This window comes from Dipodomys merriami, unplaced genomic scaffold (genome assembly GCF_024711535.1).
Source record: "Dipodomys merriami isolate MVZ:Mamm:240054 unplaced genomic scaffold, mDipMer1.0.p SCAF_9, whole genome shotgun sequence".
NCBI classification, from domain to species: domain Eukaryota; kingdom Metazoa; phylum Chordata; class Mammalia; order Rodentia; family Heteromyidae; genus Dipodomys; species Dipodomys merriami.
Genome location: NW_027206512.1, coordinates 62409527 through 62423189, shown reverse-complemented (window position 1 = coordinate 62423189; position 13663 = coordinate 62409527). Strand labels below are relative to the sequence as shown.

General features: G+C 52.4%; 1 protein-coding gene across 1 annotated transcript in view; it reads right to left on the bottom strand.

Annotated features, from left to right (window-relative positions):
* Positions 1-13297, bottom strand: part of Slc2a9 (solute carrier family 2 member 9) — a 67663-nt gene extending 54366 nt beyond the window's left edge. Inside the window, exons 1-2 of the mRNA XM_070012386.1 lie at positions 13092-13297; positions 11864-11962 (exon numbers count right to left, since the gene is read on the bottom strand). Coding sequence (XP_069868487.1) covers positions 11864-11962; positions 13092-13172 — 180 coding nt within the window. The 5' untranslated portion in view covers positions 13173-13297. The remainder of the gene's footprint in view (positions 1-11863; positions 11963-13091) is intronic.
* Positions 13298-13663: the final 366 nt, after the last annotated feature.

Here is a 13663-nt window from a genome sequence, read left to right as displayed (position 1 = left end):
CAATAAGAAGAGAAATAATGTAATTACAAATGAGCAAGAGACTTGAATAAATCTTAAATGAAACACAAATGACCAGTAAGGCGGCAGGGTGTTTACCATCAGTGGTCTACAGGGAAATGCAAATGAAAACTAGCTCTAAGCTAGACACAGAGAGAAACCAAACATAGACCCACATCTGAAAGACATTTCAGACCACCATAGCTGATACTGCACTAACCCACGTTAAGGATGCCCTTGGATACCAACTCAGAATAGCTCAGCAACAAGGATACCTAAACCAGGCAAATTCACTGGGGTGATAAATTTCAAGGACTATTGATCTGTTGGCTCACAACTAATCAATCAACACAGTCAGAATACAGATGCTTCTACAGCATGTTTTACTCTGTCTGTTTCCATAGCTTGATTTCCTCCTATAACTTCATCCACTCACGAGCACAGAATGTTCCTGGGGTAATTGGGCTGTGTGCTTTCCCATTCACAGTGTCTGGGGAGATAGTAATTGATGGTGTTAAAAAGACTTTTCTTAGAAGCCTATAGCAAGCCACAAGTCTTTCGGTCCAGCTTAGGCACAGATTCCTTTCCATGCCATGCTATTTGGAGCTTGGGGATCTGTCCTTGAGTCTTTGCAGGTGCTCAGTCAGAAAGTATAAATGTATCTTTCACTCTTGCCTTTGGTCAAGGTTCCTCAACCAAGCCACCATCTTTGTCCATTGTGATCTGGATTATGTCCCCCTTCGTTTGTATCTTAAGACCCTTCAGCACCTTAGCATGTAATGTGACCTAACTAGAGTCTCCACAGAACTAAGCAAGTTCAAATAAGGTCACTAGGGTGGCTCATAACTCAGCATGACTGGTGTCCCTTTAGAAAGGGGAAGTTTGAACTCAGGCAGGCAGGCAGGCAAGGGAGGGAAAAGTCAAGAGCACAGGGAAAAGATGGCCATCTTCAAGAGTGGTATGGACTAGACCTTCCCCTCACAGCGCTCAGAAGGAGCCAACCCTGCCTACACTTTGATCTTGGACTTCCAGCTTCTATTACTGTAAGACTGTCTTAAAAATGGTGGTGGTGGTGGGGGATTAATTTAATTAGCATCTATTGAGTTAAGAGACACAAATGAAGCACTAAGGAAAAGCTACTCCAAACAAGTACATCCTCAAAACTCCTATTTCCAAGTTCTCAGGCCAACCTTGTGGGGAGGGCTGGCCACAGTGAGCGGGTAATTTACCAAGCTTGTTTCCACTGTGTAAGCCACTTACTGGATGGCACTGCTGGGCGGCCCTCCCAAGCTGAATCACTGCCCCACAGCCAAAGACCTCACGGCTTCCACCTCTCAGCCAAGTCTGAACACCTAACCCTCTCATGGAAGCTTCCATAGCTCCGACGCTTGGGCCCTCACCAACGCGCTCAAGCAGTCTCAAATGGGTCCCACACTCCCTGGCTGTGGCCACTGACAACCACCGAGTTGAAGGGAAGGCTTTGCGTGTGCCGGTGGGCATTTGTCACCCTTTTGCAGGTACTCAGATTCAGATGCCCTCTATCTATGTGGGAAACAAGGACTACTGATCATCACAGAGGCTGTAAATGCCAGATATATATTCTCCAAGCATCCCTTGCAGCTAGGGAGTGATCATGTGACCCAGCCTCAGCCAATCAGATGCCTGGACTTTGCATAAGGTGCTGGTGGGACCAAATCAAGGGCTTGTGGTGGTGGTGGTCTTTGATGCAGAGAAGGCAGTAGCAGCCAAGAGGGAAATGGCAGGGTTCTGTGCCATCTGAGTATTTCACAACAGTGGTGGCTGCAAGAGGCCCCTCAGACCGGCTCTGGGTGTGGTCTTCTCATTCAAACTGTGAGCAACTCACTATTTTTTTAAACAACTTTTTAGCTTCACTCCGGTGAAACTGTTCATCTTCCCTGCAACTATGGAAAGTTTACCAAGACACCTGAGTGACTGCATCTCAGCTCTGAACAACCCTAGAGGTTGGAAGCCTTCGCTTACACACTAGGGGACCAAGAGTGACACACTTGTCTTGGTCACCTGGCTCGTGTGCGGTAGGTAGAGGGGCTTGTGCACTGGAGCTGCTGACTTCACAGCCCCAACACATTCGCTCCACTCTCCAGACTCTTCCACGCACCTCAGAGGAGGGAAAATCAAGCAGCTAAGCCCAGAGGTCACTGATTTAAAAATGAACCTCCGTCAGTCAGTGGACCCCATGAAGTTCAAGGAGCATGAAGTCTACCAGGAGAGACGGCGACAGCCACTAAGACAAGGGATCAGAGGTTCACAGGAAGGCAGGGGGTGCAGGACACCCCAAGGGCCACAGCAAGGGGTCAAGGCCCTTCGGAAAAGTGTGTGTAAGTAATGAATGCCTAGAAATTCTCAGGCACTCATTCTGTCTACACTGTCCTCAGAAAGACAGCATCGCCCCACACAGACAGTCCTTCTTGAGTCTCATTGTGAGCCTGTGCTGATTCAAGCAATTGCAGCTCCTTGAAGAGCCTCCTCCGACCCATCTGCATCGCCTCCTGCTCCTGTACTCGTGGCAGTGTCGGGTGCCATGGAGGTCACTACAAGATGCTGACTGCATCACTTTGCATGGTGTCCTGGCGTTCATGGAAGGACGTCATGTAGTTAAGCATCTGTTTAGTTAAGACGCTGACTGCGTTGCACTGCCCCATGTCCTGGCGCTGGTGGAAGGACACTCAGGACACTGACTGCATTGCCCTGCATCCAGGAGCCCCTGGGGAGAAGCTGGCTTACTCTTCACCATCTTGCCATGCTTTGAGGACTTTGTGGTGCTCATCCCAAGGGTTGCCTGGCAGGTTCACAGAGATGTTTCACCCCATCTTCAAGATGTAAGTTCCGGCCCCCTGCCCTCAAGGAGCTCAAGGTCCAACGGAGACCAGCTGAGTAAGTACCCCATGATGACAAGTGGACACCACAATGGCAGGAAGCCCAGCAGAGTGATGGCCAATCTCTCGGACCAGGCGGGCTGCAAGGTGGTCTGGGCTCAGGCAGACAATGTGGACAGAGGGGACTGAATACTCAAGGTTCATAAGCTGGTGACCGCATGTGGACATCAAATTCCTGGAAATGGCTTCACGGGGTTGGAGGGTATCAAGCATCAGGAGGAAGGCTGGAGAGCAGGGCAGGGGCTGCTTATACCTGGTTTTGCCCGTGGTCTTTGGAGCTCATGGCCCCTTAGGAGTCACTGGCTGGCTGGGCAAGGAGCCTTAGCTCTGATGTGTGGTTCAAGATATTCATTGTATGTGTAGCATGAAGACCCCTTCACAGCTACTAAGCTAAGCCAGTGAGGAGGCTCCTGCATTTGGTATGAGACAATGAGTAAGATAGATGATTTGTGTGTATGTGTGTGTATGTGTGTCAGTCCTGGAGCTCAAACTCAGGGCCTGGGTGCTGTGTCTGAGCTCTTTAGTTCAAGACTAATGTTCTACCACTTGAGCCGCAGCTCTACTTCTGACATATCTAGGTAGTTAATTGGAGATAAGAGTCTCACTGGACTTTCCTGCCCAGGCTGGCTTTGAACCTTGATCCTCAGATTTCAACCTGCTGCTCAGATTTCAGCCTCTTGAGTAGCTAGGATTACAGGCATGAGCCACAGCACATGGCTGACTGAGATTTTTCATTAAAAAAATCTATCCAGTAGTATTTATACTCTGACTTGTACTTACTAGAGCCTAAACTACAAAGATATGAGTAAGAGTCTACTTAGTTAAAGGAAACCGAAGCGTTGACAGTCCTGGGTTCAGACTTGCTAGAGCCATGGAGTTCTGTGACCTTGGCCATGGGACTTTGGCCTACTCCAGCAAGGTGCTCTGGCCCTCTGGGAGTATGCCATTCAGGACCCTGGGCATCTACTTTGTTCCATTCTTACCCCTGCCATCCACTCTCTGCTGGGTGACTGAACAAGTCACTTAATGTTTTGAGGCCTTGGGTCCCTCAACTGTGAATCACTGCCTTCTTAAAGGTGTCATTGGGAAGAGTTGTGCGAGAAGAATATGAAGACAGCTCTGGCTCCATAGACACACACACACCAGAAAACAGAAGTTGGTGTGGTTGGTTGGTGGTGCTATGAATACCATTATTTCTTGATTTGTGAAAGAAGGCGTCTAGACATGTTTATTTCTCAGGTTTAAGAGCCTATAAATAATTCACCATTATCTCCCAGCCTAAGAACTCAAGGGCTATTCTTCTGACAATAAATTAAACTCTCAGAATCCCATCCTCCACATGGCATGGAAATTATTGCCAGACAGTGGGCGACCAATTACCTTGTAGCCTGCCTTGCCACGGGAAAGGCTTCCTCCTGCTTCCCGAAGAGCCCGCCATGCATTCATCTAAAGTCATGCTCAGGGGTGTCATCTATACAGTGTGCAGAATAGCCGGTGGCCATCCGTGGCACACACGTGTCACAAGTGAGAACAAATCATACGGCAGCTCCCTGAGGGGTCTGCCAAGCCAGGAGGCACAGTGAACTCACTGCTCCCAGGAGGAGAATCGTGATTAACGAAGTCTTTGTAAAGATATCTCTGTCCAGACAGGCTCTTCCACATGGGGACCATGTCAGCCAGCTCCCTACACCCAGAACTCCTGTGTGGACAGGCTTTCACAAGGCAGGCCTGAGACTGCGGTCCTTAGAAAGGCCTGCTTGTGACTGGGGACTTGGTTTTGGGAAGGGGCATCCTTCTAGAACAGACATTTGGGCAGAATTGTGGTTGGTTCCTGAGCTTTATGTGTGCTTTTCTTCTGGGAGTTTGGGATTTCCCTTCCTTTTCCCTCCCCTCCCCTCCCCTCCCCTCTGCTCCCCTCCCTTCCCACCCCCCCCCCCCAACTTCCTAGTACTGGAAACTCAGGAACTTGTATTCTAGCTTGACATTTTTTGCTTAAGGCTGCTACTCTGCTCCTTGAGCCACGCTCCACTTCCAGCTTTTTGCTGGTTAATTGGAGATGAGAGTTCATCAGGTTTTTCTGCCCCTGCTGACTTTAAACTAGGATTCTCAGATTTCAGCTTCCTGAGTCACGTCCTAAGGTGCAGGCATGAGACACCAGTGGATGTCCATGATGAGGAGAGGGCCTCACGTAGTTGGTGCTAAATAAATCTGTCTTTCGTCTGTGGGTCAGAGGCACGGTATTTAGGTTTTTGTCTGGGCTTGCTCTCGCCCACAGGCCTTCTCCCTCCACGATTCGCCACCTCCCACCCTTGTGGATTCATCAGCCTAGCTCTCTGACTGAGCAACCTCTGCCCTGCCCTGTAAGCAGAGCATCCCAGAGCCAGGATAGGCTCATGGCCTGTTCTCTACTAGGGCCACCAAGACATTGTCTTAGAACATCACGACATGAGAAAATTCTGAATCAAATATGCAAGCTGGCTGAATCTAGAAGCATACACCTGTACCCCCAGCTTCCTTAAAAGGCCTGGATAGGAAGATCAGGATTTGAGGATAGCCCAGGAAATGTTACTATGATCATAAACAAACGAACAAATACAGGAATGAATAAAGTAAAAATAAAAGGGCTGGGGGTGTAATCTCAAGAAGTAGATCACTTGCCTAGCAAGCATAAGACTTTTGGTCCAATCCGTAGTACAGAAAAAGGAAGGAAGGAAGGAAGGAAGGAAGGAAGGAAGGAAGGAAGGAAGGAAGGAAGGAAGAAAGGAAGGAAGGAAGGAAGGTGGGTGGGCGGGCGGGCGGGGAGAAAGGCAGGGAGGGAGGGAGAGAGGAAGAAAGAAAGGTAGCAGGGCTGGAGGTGGTGGTGGTGTATTAGTGAATGAGCAGAAGCATCAGATACTGAGTTTCAGGCCCAGTTTTGGACTAAAAAAGAAAGAGAAAGAAAGAAAGAGCAAGCCACTCAGCTCTAATAAGCTGAAAGTTTCAGAGAATGAGCAGGAGGCTGGTGATACCCGCAGCCTGGAACGCCCAGATACTGACACCCCAGGCCTCCAGTCAGTCAGCAGCCTTCCCAGCACTGATTCAAACCAGACCAGACCAGCACATGACTCAGAGGCCCGCGTCTGAAAAACTCAGCAGCACCTCAAACTAGAGAAAAGTCAGAAACAACGGAAGATGCACAGGTCGGGAACACGGACTGCCTGCAGGGCACTTGAAATCCCAGGAGGAAGCCTTCACCCAAGAGGGGAGACTCTCACAATGTAAACACACACACACACACAACACAACACAAACTAGCAGATGTGGATGACCTTTAGAAATGAATAGATTTAGAGGAAGAATTCAGAGCGGCACCCCGGGGGCCCAGCCCAGGCTGTGACTGATGTATGTCTTGTTTTCGTGGCCACAGGCAGCACTTGATCTCCCCCTGGTTTGTGAAGTGGGTTATTATCCCAGCACCTCCCCACCTGCCCTGCGTGGTGGGGAGACACACACTCGGCCCCTGACTCAGAGGTGACTCATCCAGGAGCTTTGTGATTAAATCCCGGGTTTGCTTTCCTCGCCTACTAGCAGCCTGTTGCTTCCATAATTGGTCAAACAAGATGAGACTCTCGGCAGGAGCCCAGAGACTGTGGAGCCTGGAGAAACCCATTTCAGCAGCATAATTACCCACCGCTGCCGCGCTTACGGAGTGCGCGTGGCTTCCTGGAATCCCAGCCCTCTCCCTGAGACCCCGCGCCCTGTGTGCCTCCTTGCCGCCAGGCGGGATGGACGGCCTGGCCGCAGCGTCTGGGCTGCTTGCTTTCCTCCCTGGTTTCCGAGACACCACCAGGAGCACACCTTGGCTCTGTGCGCAGCCCGCAGCATGGGGTGGGGCTGTGCAGAGTCCAGATGTGGGCTTCTGGGTTCTTTTTATTTGTCAGTATGCGGGTTTGAACTTAGGACTTGGTGTGTACTAGTGAGAGGAAGAAAGGGGAACTTTTAGGTAGCTAGGAGATTAAAAAATGGCACACACACCAGGCACAGACAAGCCGTGGCCCACCGTGGTGCTTGTTCCCATAAGGCCCTGGGCTTGTGCTCTAACACTTCTTCTTCCCCTAAGGCCGTGGGATTCCATTCAACCAATAAGAAGAGCCAGGGTGGCAGGTGCACAAGTCATCAAGCAATGAGGGCAAAGCCTCTGGGGAAGAAGACCACAGCAGAGCCCGTTCCCAGGCTCCTCTCTAAAGGAAGTCTGTCCTCCATTCAATAAACTTGCTGCTTCGCTACTCCTCTGCCTCTTAATTTTTACCTGGTGGAGAAACAGACCCCTACCCTAGCCCTCAAAGACCTGAGCCATATTTCCCAAATTGGAGCAATGGCTATCCCTGAAGACCCAGGGAACAGAGACCCAGCACTGTTTGGAAGCACGCTCTGGTCTGTGGAATCCTGTCTGTGAACATCTGCTGAGGCTTCAGGCTCCTTCCTGAACTACAGGCAGCAACTGTGCAGCTGAGAGGCGCTCGGCCCTTCCCTCCTCCCGCAGCTCCCAACCACCCCTCCCCCTCCCGACCACAGCCCTCCCACTAAAGTTCTTCGCTTTTCCTCCCCTTCCTTCCTCTGTCTCTCCCTCTCGTCCTCCCTCCTCCCTTGCTTCCTTCCTTCCCTCCCTCCCTCCCTTTCCTTTCTTCCTTTCCTCCCTTCTTCATTTCTCTCTCCCTTTCCTCTTTCTTCCTTCCCTCCCTTCTTCCTTCCTCCCTCCCTTTCCTCTTTCTTCCTTCCCTTACTTCTTTCCTTCCTTCCCTCCCTCCTTTCTTCCTTCCTTCCTCCCTTCCTCCCTCTTTCTTCCACCCTCCTTCCTTCCCTCCCTCCCTCCCTCCCTTTCTCCCTCTCTCGCTCAGTTTCTCCCTCCTTCCCTCCCACTCACCCTTCCTCCCTCCCTTCCTTTCTTCCTTCTTCCCTCTTATTTTGTGTCTAGTTAAAAAAATTTTTTTTGGTGCTAGTGCCCAGGGCCTTGGCACTATTGCTAGATTTTGTATTCAAGGCTAGTGCTCTACCACTTGAGCCACAGCTCCACTTCTGGCTTTTTTTGGTGGTTAATCAGAGATAAGAGGGTCGTGGACTTTCCTGCTTGGGCTGGCTCTGAACTGTGATCCTCAGATCTCAGCCTCCTGAGCAGCTAGGATGACCGGTGTGATCCACCATGCTCAGCTGACATGCCGACTTTATACCATGGTCATGTGTTCTGCTCAGAACACATATCTAGCTCACTTCCGGTGGCTTTTCTTCTTCTTCCACCCAGTGGCCATTCTGCCTAGGCAGCTGTTTTCTGAGACCCTCACCTTGCGGCTCTTTCAGCAGTGTCGCAGCCTCACATGTCCCAGCTTGGGAAGGCATCCCAGGCCCCGCTCCTAGCTCGAGGCTCCCCTTGGATTGGCCAGTCTCATGCCTCAACCCTCCCCGGCCTGGTGACTCGTCTTTGCTAGGCCCTTTAGACTGGAGCCTGTGCTCCACATTGTCTGTCCTGGCTCTGACATTGCATGTCTTCAGAACATGGCTCCCAGGATCTCCCTGTGGACTCTCTGGATGATGCACATACACGAGACTGGCTTTGCCTGGCCCGGTCCTGACAGCCTCACTCCACCCAGGCCTGTGTCTCACTGCCTGCCTGGGTGGAGACCTGTCTCTGTTCCTACAACCGGCTTTGCATCCAGAAACCTCACTAGCTCTGCTGACTCCATCCGGTGCCTCCGGCCTTGCCGGAGCTTCCAGACCCCCGGGGTCCGCAGGCACCCAGCGACATCTCCCTCCCACTGTAACCCTGGGCCCACAGGCACGTGGCGGACACCTTCGACTGCCACTCTGGCAACGGCAGGCTATTGGGGCCATCCTGAGGAAGCCGTCCAGGGAGCACTGCGTTCTCCTGCTAAAGGTCGATGCTGAGATGGCAGAAACCTCAGGCCATTTGCCAGGTGTCAGCCCATGTGCGTGATGGCTTGAAAATTCAGTTCATTATCACACCTTCGGTGGCTGTGCAAAGTGGCCTTGGAAAGGTCTGTCCTTTACGAGTCATCAGAATGCCTCCGAGGGGTAGCTAGGCAGGCAGGTGAATAGACACATAGATGATAAAGGATAAATAGAGAATAGATACATCTACATAGATGATAGAGGATAGAAATGACAGGTCAATTTTATGTCACTTAGAATTAGAAATAGAAAGGCCTAGATAAGCACCAATAAATGCGCAAAAGAAGGAAAAATGCTAGGAAATAAGCATCCCATTTTCTCGCTGATTAGATGCTATAGATCACTAGTGATGGACTAATTGTCCAGCCAGCTCGCCCTCTGCCCCGAAGGCCCACATCACTGGCACGTCTCCCTTTCCTAAAACTCAAACCCAGGAGTTAGACAATAATTCCTGGCCCACACCCATTTTGGTAAATAAAGTTTTATCGGCACACAGCCCTGCACATTCATTTATAGATTGTCTCGGGCCCCTTTCACACTATGAAGGTAATGTTGAACACTTGCAGGAAGACCCTAAGCTCTGCCCAGTGTAAATCAGTCACCGTCCAGACATTACAGAACGAGGGTGCTGACCGGAACAGTGGCACGTCAGCCTAGGAAGCAGGAAGGAGCATTAGACCTGGGTCCAACACCTGCTCTGAGTACAGTAGAGGTGGTGCTATCAGAGTCTGCGGAGCTGCAGTGACCACAGTCTCTTGTGTCTAGCAGCGCCCCCTGGTGGCAGCTGCCGTTCATCTCTGCAGGCAGCCGCTCTATGCCCAGTATGGGCATCTTTTCCATCCCACAACTCCCTCCTTCCCGTGAGCCCCAGTCAAGACTTTGCTTGGAGTTTCTGCTCTGTTCCCAGCCTCCCGGGGTCTGAGATTGGTTCCCCAATCCTACAGTCACTACAGGGGAAAGGTATTGAGAGTGACTGCCGGACAAAGGGTTGAGTCTTGCCTCTGCTTCCTTGTTCCCATAAAGTGATGGTAGGTCTCAAAGCTCCAGTAAGGGCCTCTCTCTTCCCCAGGAAGAGGAGTACACTCTTAATCCGGTGTTCACAGCTTCCCTCCCCCATGTCTCACTGTAATCTCTCTCTCTCTCTCTCTCTCTCAATACTGGGGCTTGAACTCAGGCCTCACCCTCTCATTTGGTCCCTTCGTTCAAGATTGGCACTCTACTACTTGAGGCACATGGTTTTTTTTGCTGGTTAATTGGAGATAAGAATCTCCAAGACTTTTCTTACCCAGCTGGCATTGAACTGGGATCCTCAGATCTCAGCCTCCTGAGCAGCCAGGATGACAGGTGGGAGCCACTAGCACCAGTCCATGAAACAATTTTGACACCTCATCACTTGCAGGGGGCAGAGCAGGGGAAGGGTGCTGTGGCCAGGCCCTCAGAAGGGAGCAAGCTTTGGGGGTGCTGGCCTAACTAAAGCCACTGTGCATTCTCTGTTGGACCACACGGGGGCCTTGCATTTCTCCTTGCAGTGATGGGGCCGAGGGCTTTGTCAGGGTTCAGATGATCGAGGGTCACCGTGGTGATGTCACTTCAGCCTCAGCGAGGTTTGTCCGTGACCCTAGAGTCATGTAAGGAGAACCTAGCCCGGGCATCTGCGGCCTGGGCCTGGCAGGAAACAGCTCGCTCTGTGTGTGGTGAGGGCCCTCAGAGCCTCATGTTCATTCTTGCCTTCACTGTCTATGCCAAGACTCCCAGCACGCTGAGCTTTTGAGGTTTGGCACCGCTGGTGGATGACAGGGATAGGAAAGGCCTGAGATGGCTTTGGGCAGACGAGGGTTTGAATTGCAGCTATGAGGCCTTGGGCAAGGTACATAAGCCTTGAACCCCTTTCCCCATGGTGAAGTGGAGGCAACATCCATGGGCTGAATTGGGCACATTCCCATGGGAAAGCCCCAACCCTGCACGTCTCCCCGACACCTCAAGAACCTGCTGTGGCTCTTCACTGTCCATAAAAGAACGCTGCCTGAGCTCCTCTTCTGACTCCAGCCTGCTTCTCCACCTCGCCTTCCATCTCCTCCCCTCCGGACCCTTGAGCCTGATAGGTCACACTTCCATGCCCACTACGTGCTACCCTCCCCCCCCCTCCACCGGCTCTCTGACGCCTTTGGAAACCCTGTTGCCTTTCAGGGCTCAGCGTAGATGCTACCCCTCCATGCTGCCTTCCTGATATTCAGCTTTGGGCCTTGTGGAAGGAAGGAAAGGAAGGGAGGAAGGAAGAAAGGAAGGGAGGAAGGAAGAAAGGAAGGAAGGAAAGAAGGAAGGAAGTCCCATAGTCCCTGCCTACACCCATGTCCATCCATTCCATGTTGGAGTCTCACCTGTCTCTTCTCCCCATAATCCTTAAGTTCAAAGGACCGCCTTCCTCCCCCCCAACACCCCGCAAGCTGGCCACACCGCAGAACTTTCAAGATGAAGATGCCAAATTCCCGGTCCTCTGTCACTCAGACAACCCCGGAAAATCAAGTCCCCTTCTCAGAGTGACAGCGAAAGGTTAGAGAAAATGGATTGCTACACAAACCTGGAACTCGGAGGAACTTCTACAGTCATCCTGGGGGCTCTGAGAACACCCAGAGACTCGCCAGCCCGTGCTCCCCTGTGCTTGGTGATTAGGCTATTTCCAAATGAGGAAAAGCCCCAAAGCCTTCCCAGCCTGCCCAGCCTGGCTCCTGTCTGTGCTGTGCTCCAGGTACCTGAAAAAATACCCCTCATTGCTTGGCAAGATCCGGAATGTCAGGCCATCCCTCCACACGCAAGGCTGGGCTCATGCATCACCTGCTGTAGTACCTCAGCATCCAGCACAGGGTCCAGCACAGGGTCCAGCACAGGGTCCGGGCTCCCCAGCCCCTCCGAGCTGCCCAGCTGCAGGTGGCCTCCTGCCAGCTAAGCAGGTGCCTGAAGATTTCTGTATGGCCACAGCGCCCTCTGCTGGGTGACGCACAGACACTCACCGGGGTTGGAGCGTTCACCACTGACAGGTTGTATCCATACAGGAATGAGGAACCGAAGGCGCCCACCAGAGAGGCCACGACCAGCCAGCAGGACCAGTCCTGGGAAGAGAAAGGAAGACGTATCCATCAGTCACGGTGGAGACCGTCTGCGCCGCTGGGGGAGCCCATCAGAGGGCTCTGGACCTCCTCCAAGTCCCGACATTCAGTGTTGTTTGTTCGTTTTCAGTATGAGGATTTGAACTCAGGGCCTTGCACTTGGCAGATGTGCCCCAGCTTGAACCATGCCCTCAGTCCCTTGTCCTCTGTTTTACCCTATTTCCCCCCTCTTCCTCCTTTTTGTGTTGGTACGGAGGCCTGGACTCAGCTCTTGCTTTTTCCTCATAGCTGGTGCTTCACCACTTGAACCACGCCTCCAGTTCCTTTTAATTTTTTGCAGGTCAACTGGAGATGAGTCGCTCAGATTGATCTGCCCAGGATGGCTCTGAAGCTTGATGGTCAGACCTCAGCTTCCTGGGTGGCTAGGATGAGGGGCGTGAGTCGTCACATGAGACGCAATGCGTGCAAGGGCCCTGCGCATTTTGAGCACTTGCAAGTTCTCTTCCGTACAGCGGAGACGTTGATATGGAGACTGGAGTTAAGCTGCCTCAGACCAGGGGAAGCCCAATATTGCCACGAAGCCAGCTCTGAGGAGTCATGGGATGACTCCCCTTCACAGCCCACGGGCGGTTCGGTTCCCACTGTGAGCCTTCGGGATGGCGAGACACAGCATTTCTACTGTTGAGACTCACAGTGTATGGTATTTGCTAGGGCAGTGAGTTCTCACCAACTAGCAGAAGGTAAGAGGGGCGGGGAGAAAGATAGACATGTGTGGAGAATAGAAAGACTTCACGTGGCCGGCTCCTGTCTGCACCCGCCCGCTGAGACGCAGGAGGCCTGGCCTAGGGTGGAAAGCAAGCGTGGACGGAGCTGTCTCTTCAGCCTGGCGGTCTGCCTGGCCCCCTCCTCCTCCCATGGCTCCCTCCCGAGCACAGAGTGCCACAACCTGATCGTTGGTGTCACTGCCTGTTTTTATGTCACTGCCTGGTGACCTGGGAGGGGAAGGAGGGGGACGGCTCTCAGGCAGGGTGCAGAACTCTCCAAGGAGGATCTGTTTTGCAGGCGGCTCCAGGCGGGGCCTGAGCCCTGTCTTTCGGTGCCCACCCAGGCCCTGAGGCCATTTTGTGTTTACCTTCCTGGTCCTTCCACCAGGAGCCTCCTTCCTAGGGCTGTCCTGTGTCAGAGGCGCCAGGCTGAGGTCCTTGGAATCCATGCTGAGTTTCTTCCCCAGGGGCCTGGCAGCCCAGCTCTCAGCTCCTCGCTGCCCCAGGACTCTGGACTCTGCCAGGGCATCTCCGTGGGTGAGGAGGCAGAGTCCACAGCGGGAGGGCAGGAGTCCCCAGACAGGAAATGGAGCAATCTGCTCAAGCCCCAACAGGAACCGCTGCATTTTCTGCCCTGCCCCCCACCCCCTCCCCAATCATCACAGCAATTGAAGACTCTTAAAGGAAAACCTGGCCTCTTCGGAGGTAACAGGAAGTGCTTTCCTCCCTCCCCCGGCAACCTACAGTGTCTCCGGCTCTCCACGTGGAGTGACTGGCGTTGATCCAACACACTTGTGAATGGCTGGGACAGGAGGGAGGAGTCCCCGGCCTTGCCTCTGAGGCCTGCATGAATTCCAGCGCTTTACTGTGTGTCCTCAGGATACATAGTGCGCTTCTCTGAGCACACTGGCAACATGGCACATTGATCTTCTCCAGCGGT